The 6,237-nt window shown below is 37.0% G+C and overlaps 1 protein-coding gene across 1 annotated transcript in view; it reads left to right on the top strand.

The window, feature by feature from the left end:
* The first annotated feature begins 2,536 nt into the window (after positions 1 to 2,536).
* Positions 2,537 to 6,237, top strand: part of LOC122329399 (F-box/LRR-repeat protein 7-like) — a 9,254-nt gene continuing 5,553 nt past the window's right edge. The window contains exon 1 of the mRNA XM_043225600.1: positions 2,537 to 3,217. Within this exon, the coding sequence (XP_043081535.1) occupies positions 2,626 to 3,217 (592 nt within the window). The 5' untranslated portion in view covers positions 2,537 to 2,625. The remainder of the gene's footprint in view (positions 3,218 to 6,237) is intronic.

Here is a 6,237-nt window from a genome sequence, read left to right as displayed (position 1 = left end):
ATATATGTATGTATTCAAGAAGGATCGTAAAATGAAATTGAAGCACCAGAAGTGAGTTACTCCATATGTTTTTGGTCATTGAATTGGTGTCGAGGTTTCACAGATGAACCATTGATTTAAAACTAATGGAGGATTAGTAGATTTTTAATCCTGTTCTTAGCAGCCTGACACACTTCAGTATCAGCATGACCGTTCTCCAGCCCTCAGCCCACAGAGCTTTAAGCTGCTGAAATCCCATTGCGTGCTTGAGTAATGCATTATTATGAATGTGTTAAACAGACACTGGCCCCCTGATTGCCTTTGCTGCTTTACTGTTTATTCGATATAGAAATATATGTGGTTGAGTGTATAAACTGTTAACTCAGGAAAAATTCTTTAAGCCTCCTGTTGAGTTGTGACAATAAGTAATATTACACTGAGACACTGAGTATGTGAATGGACATCCTGGATGCTTATTGGATTATTCAATTAAACATGCTCTAGAACTTGATCATCTGGTTTAAAATATGGAGTTATCGAGTGCTGTTGTCATTAAAACAAAAGCAAATCTGAAATGCATTAAAAAGTAAATACAAAAAAATAATTACTTGTGGTCATCGACTAATAAGACAGCTGGAAAGTCCAAATAAGCGCCGTTTTGGCCAGCTAATACTTTGGCTGATCAACCAGCTTGGACCAGCTAATGACCATAAATGAAACCATGTCAAATCAGCTACTGGTTTAAGCTGGATTTTCCAGCAGGGTTGCGATTACTGCTTTAAAAATGACCAGCACTAGCTCCTCCTACTGTTTGTTCAATTAGAAGCTGATGTTTTGCATTAGCTATGCAAGGGAACAGCGTCTCCTCAGGGCAGTGTATTTCAGCTGGTAGTGAGGGCAGTAATCTAGCGTGTGAGTCGGGGCTCAGTGCCAGCCTGCAAGGCCATTTCCAATTCTTCATTTCTAGTGGTGACATTAAAACGTAATTGGCTTCTGCTTCTTCTGCCAACTGTAGTGGCTCCCTGTAACATTAAGGGACTTTGGCTGCTCAGAGTACTAAGTTTGTAAATGCGGTGGCTATAGCCATTCAATCCAAGCAAAATGTCTCACTCTCTATATTCCCTTCTGGCACTCTGAGTTGTGCGGGGGTTTTGTCCTTACTGTTGTTTTTTTTAAGATAAAGGATAACCGGACCTAAAGAAAATCTTTTAAAAATACCAAAATGAAATTTAATGAGTTTTACTGGTGATAATACTGATATGTACTAAAACACCTCTATTTACAGTCATTTAGATTCTTTTGAACAAGTAAGAACTCACCGTGAAACTTTCATTTAAAATGATCTTGTCTTTAATTTCTTAAAACATAACAAAAACATTAGTAATACTGTGTTCATTAAATGTTTAGGAATGTTTTTTTTTTTCCATGAAATGTTTTTGTTGGACTTTTAGCTAATATTTTTTAAAACATTAAAACTTGTTTCAGAATATTTAGAGAACATTAAAAGTAACATTGCAATAATGTTTACAAAATTATAACATGGAATATTTCTGTTAGATAGGTTGTTAATGACTACATGTATCTACCTAAAGATAAACTGATTCTTCCAGTCGTGTTTTGAAAACGAATGAAATTTGTTTAATGTAGTATATTAAAGGCTAAGCATTTTAGAAATTCATGCTCTGACTAAAAAAGATGAAAAGTCTGTAACACAGATTTGGCAAGCATCGATTTAAAATGGCCTAATATTGAAATTACATTTTATAGAATAGAATAAAAGTTTTTCCCTAGTATTTAATGAGAACTAAAATGTCCCTTTTTCTTTGTTGATCAATGGGCTTGAACACCTCATGACGTTATGGAGAAGGAATCTTCACAGAGGCGGTGTTTGAAGACTGATCCATCAGTGTGCCAGCTTGCTGGCTCTCATATTCTCCTCTATAGAAGCATATCCCCCATAAATGGGATATGATCATGCGCTGCTGTTTCCCATTACTCAACACAGCACACTGTGAAACCGTAGGAGACTAAAACATCTGTCAAAGGGAACAATGGGGTCATCATGCCCATAAATGAATGGAAATAACAGACTTATGGCTTGAGATCTGCTGAACAATACATATTGCGGTTAAGCAGCTTGCGGTTTAATCAAATGGAATAATAAAAGCTTGGTAACCCTTGATCCTCATCCAGTCATTACTGTCCTGATGGTTCGGAAGGGACTAAATAAGGCCTGATACATTATATGTGGGGGTTCAGTGATATTAGGTATGGATAGGGCCAGGAGGAAATTCACGGAAGATTAGTATGTGAATATGGTTTTTGCAGGCCGCGTGTACACGCTAGATCTCAACAAGACTGCCAGAGTCATTTTTCTTAAAGCTATGAAACACTTTCAACATCAGTCATCTTAGCGGGATGGAGCCAAGGGCATCGTTTGTGCAGAAAGACAATGCATTAGCTGAGGAAATGATTTGGAAAGGAAAGACTACAATTTGTTTACATTATTTCAACAACTTGACTGTGTTACATAATGATGTTCTCAGAATGTTTTGAGTGCAATATCATAGCGTGTTCCTGTATTTCTCTCTATTCCTTTCCTGTCTGCTTTTCTGTTTCCCCCTCTTCCCAGACTCGGACCTTAGCATGCGAACAGTGAGTACACCAAGTCCGGCTCTGATTTTGCCGCCTCGTTCATCTCCAGGCGTGCTTAATGGCTCCTCCACGTCTTCCTCCACGTTCGGCACGGAAACCATCGCCATGGTCCACACGCCGCCCGCTTCCCTCTCCCATCCGCAAAGGAGCCTGCGACAGCCGAGGGACCAGCAGGGGGCGCCCATCGACATCCTTCCTGACCATGCTTTCTTGCAGATCTTCACCCATCTGCCCACCAACCAGCTGTGTCGGTGCGCCCGTGTCTGCCGCCGCTGGTACAACTTGGCGTGGGACCCGCGCTTATGGAGGACTATTCGTCTGACGGGAGACGTGCTACATGTAGACCGCGCGCTTCGGGTTCTCACTCGCAGACTGTGCCAGGACACCCCGAACGTGTGTCTCACCCTGGAGACGGTGATGGTGAGCGGCTGTCGGAGGTTGACCGATCGAGGACTGTACACTGTGGCTCAGTGCTGCCCGGAACTGCGTCGCTTAGAGGTGGCCGGCTGCTACAACGTGTCCAATGAGGCCGTGTTCGAGGTGGTGTCACGCTGCCCCAACCTGGAACACCTGGATGTTTCAGGTAATTAATCTTGGGTGATAATGATTGGTTATATTATTAGCATTTATCTGTTCTAAATAGTCTTTGGACCAAAGAGATCGCTCAGTGTACAAAACAGAAAGGAGGGGACCGTCAAAATAGTTAGATTCACATGAAAGACATTGAGATCATTACATTTGGCTTGGTTAAGATACAGTGTAAAAGTCATAATAATATTGATGACATAATTATTGGAAACAATCTGTGTTGATAATATACAATGTTGAGGTTACATATAATGGAATTGTGTCATTTATTTACAATATAAATGTAACTAATCTGCTACAGTTACTGAGAAAATGTGTAATTAAATTACAGTTTCTTATGCAACTGTGATTACAAAAGGAATTTTAGCACATATACAGATTTGATTTTGTGGTGGCTTAATTGAAGTAATAAAGGATTTTGAAAGTCTGACAGTAATCAGTTAATCAGTAATCAAATGTTTAAATTTGAAAAGTAATCAAATCAGTTGCGCTACTTATTCCATTTTAAATATTGTCACTTGTAATCTTGTAATCAAAGTAACCTTCCCAACACTGATAATACATTTTTAACTAATTTAATGATAAATTATTTCAACTGGTTTTGCTTCCGAACCCAGATTTTATGTTAAACTAAAAGTGGTGCATCATTTTTGTTTATTGTACAAAATTTTGTATCTACACAACACAATATGAGCTGCATAGGCCTAACAGTATGCAAAATTATTTAAAATATTCCTGAGCTATTTTGAACAGGAAAATTGACCAATTTTGGTTTCTGAAAGTCTCTTGAATTTCAGTGGTCTTATGGTTTCGGCAGCCAATAATTCACTGCACATATCAAATTGTGGTTGGCACAGACTATGTTTATCTTTATTGCAAGTGAACCCAGATTTAATCTAGACTGGGTTGTTTCTTTTACCTTGTGACCACAAAAAAAATCTGTGTATTTCACAATTAATAACAAAGAATAGCACCACACACACACACACACATTTAATTGTTTTTATATATTTTGTTATTTGTACTCCAGTAATCTTTCATATACAACTTTCAAAATATTTTCAGTGTAGTTTTTTTTCATGTTGTTATAATTCATGTTCTTAATTTTTTAGTAATTTGCATTCACCTCAGATTTTCCCCTGAGACACAAGACCTGTCACGCAGTTGAGAACCATCGCTTTAACATTTGGCCTAAAAAGCAGAAAAAATGAAGTATTTGAGTCTTTACCAACACAGTTATATTCAAGTTGACATTTTCAACAAAACATGTCAGTAATGTAGCGGTGTTGGTCTACAATCTCTCTGAAAACACAGAAGGATTTTTATTCAGCTGTATAAATGACTTTTTGACTCTCAGCCAAACAGCCTGTGCTTCACCTGCTTTGTTGTCCAGCGCAGAAGACAGTCGAGTCTCTTTTTTTTTCTCACAGAGATTATTCTGAAACGTCCAGGACTTCCTTTTGGAAAAGCTGGAAAAGGTATTAATAGCTCTGGCATTCTGTCTGCGCTCTCTATACTTCCCAAAAGAAACATAAGCCCAAGCAGAACCAGGACCTCTGACTTCAGGGTGCTTAGGGAAAATCTGCTACCCTAATTTAGTGAATCAATGATCAACTGTCTTTTGTATAAAATGTATTGCTATAAATGTAGACTATTTAATGTGCATATAACTTTAAATAGCTTTTATATTAATATTTGTCCACTTGTCCAATATATATATAGCAGTATAGTATATATGTTTTTTAATGACTATTCCTGGCTTTTCTTTTCAGTTAAGCTTTTCTTAGAAGCATTATATTTCACGGAGGACCATATAGAAGTTTACAATTGAGGACTTGGTGAAGGAGTATGTCAGAAAATAATACTCCTTCTCCTCATGTCCTCAAGTCCCTTCCCTGGTGTTTTATTTCTAACTTCCTGCACTGCACTTCCTGTTGGAGCATGTTGTTTTTCCTGTGCGAGTGCAGGGGTCCGGCTGGGGTCCCTCTGCCGTTGGACTGAAGCTCTGCATTTTCAATCCCATCCCCCACTCCTTCTGATATAACTCATTTCAGATGTCTCTCAAAGGTTTAGATCAAACCTTCCGCTGCCATTTTCATGTTCTTGAGATATTCAGCTTCGTCTTTAGTTCTACTGTTAAAGGCTTTCGTTTGTCTGATGTTGGTGTTTCATAAGTTAAATCAGATGACAGAGGTGAAGACCAGACAGCAGAGCAGATACATTTCTCAGATGGCGTGTTTCACATCAAGACTTTCTTCTGTGATTTCTGTAAAAAGGGATCTAAAAGCAAACATTTGGCATTTCTTTTCATGTGCATCTGACAACATGAAAAAGTCTTCGGTCTTTTGGGAATAAAAATCATCATATACACATGGTTCTGAAGAAATGTTTTGGGATATTCTTTTTCATAATCGCCAAAACAGTCCCTATAATTTATCTTCAAAGACGTAGTTTGAAGCTGAAATGTGTAATTTTTGTTAAAATACTTTCTCCTGTGTCAAGTTAATACACAGGGAGTAATCTTTAAACGTTTGAAGAAAATTAAACAAAGAGCACATATGGTTCTTAGATAAGAAGAACAAAAGACCAAGGGTGCTCCAAAAAGGTTAAAAGATACAAAAATACATTATATACACAGTATGATATTAATAAAGAATTTATATTATGCACTTATGAGAGCATACTTCCATATCCGGGTAGATTTTAATATTTAAAAACAAAAACATTATTAGAGGTGCTACATCTTTTTAGTATTTCCTTCATATAAAGAAAATTCATATGAAAAAAAAAAAATCAATATTAAACAAATATTAAAAAGCTGATAGTAACTGTATGTGAAAGTATGCAAGGAGATATTAACTGATATATATTTTAAAAATAAAATGTGTATATTAATATATTAATTCCAAAGCTTGTATTTGTTTTAGATTCATTTAATAATAGCATTTCAAATCCATATTAAAATTTATTACAATATAATTAAGTGTGATCCATTAAAGATTGCAGATATATATA

The sequence above is a fragment of the Puntigrus tetrazona genome, chromosome 24 (genome assembly GCF_018831695.1).
Source record: "Puntigrus tetrazona isolate hp1 chromosome 24, ASM1883169v1, whole genome shotgun sequence".
Classification (NCBI taxonomy): domain Eukaryota; kingdom Metazoa; phylum Chordata; class Actinopteri; order Cypriniformes; family Cyprinidae; genus Puntigrus; species Puntigrus tetrazona.
Note: the sequence above shows the minus strand (reverse complement) of the source record. Positions and strands in the feature narration are given on the sequence as shown.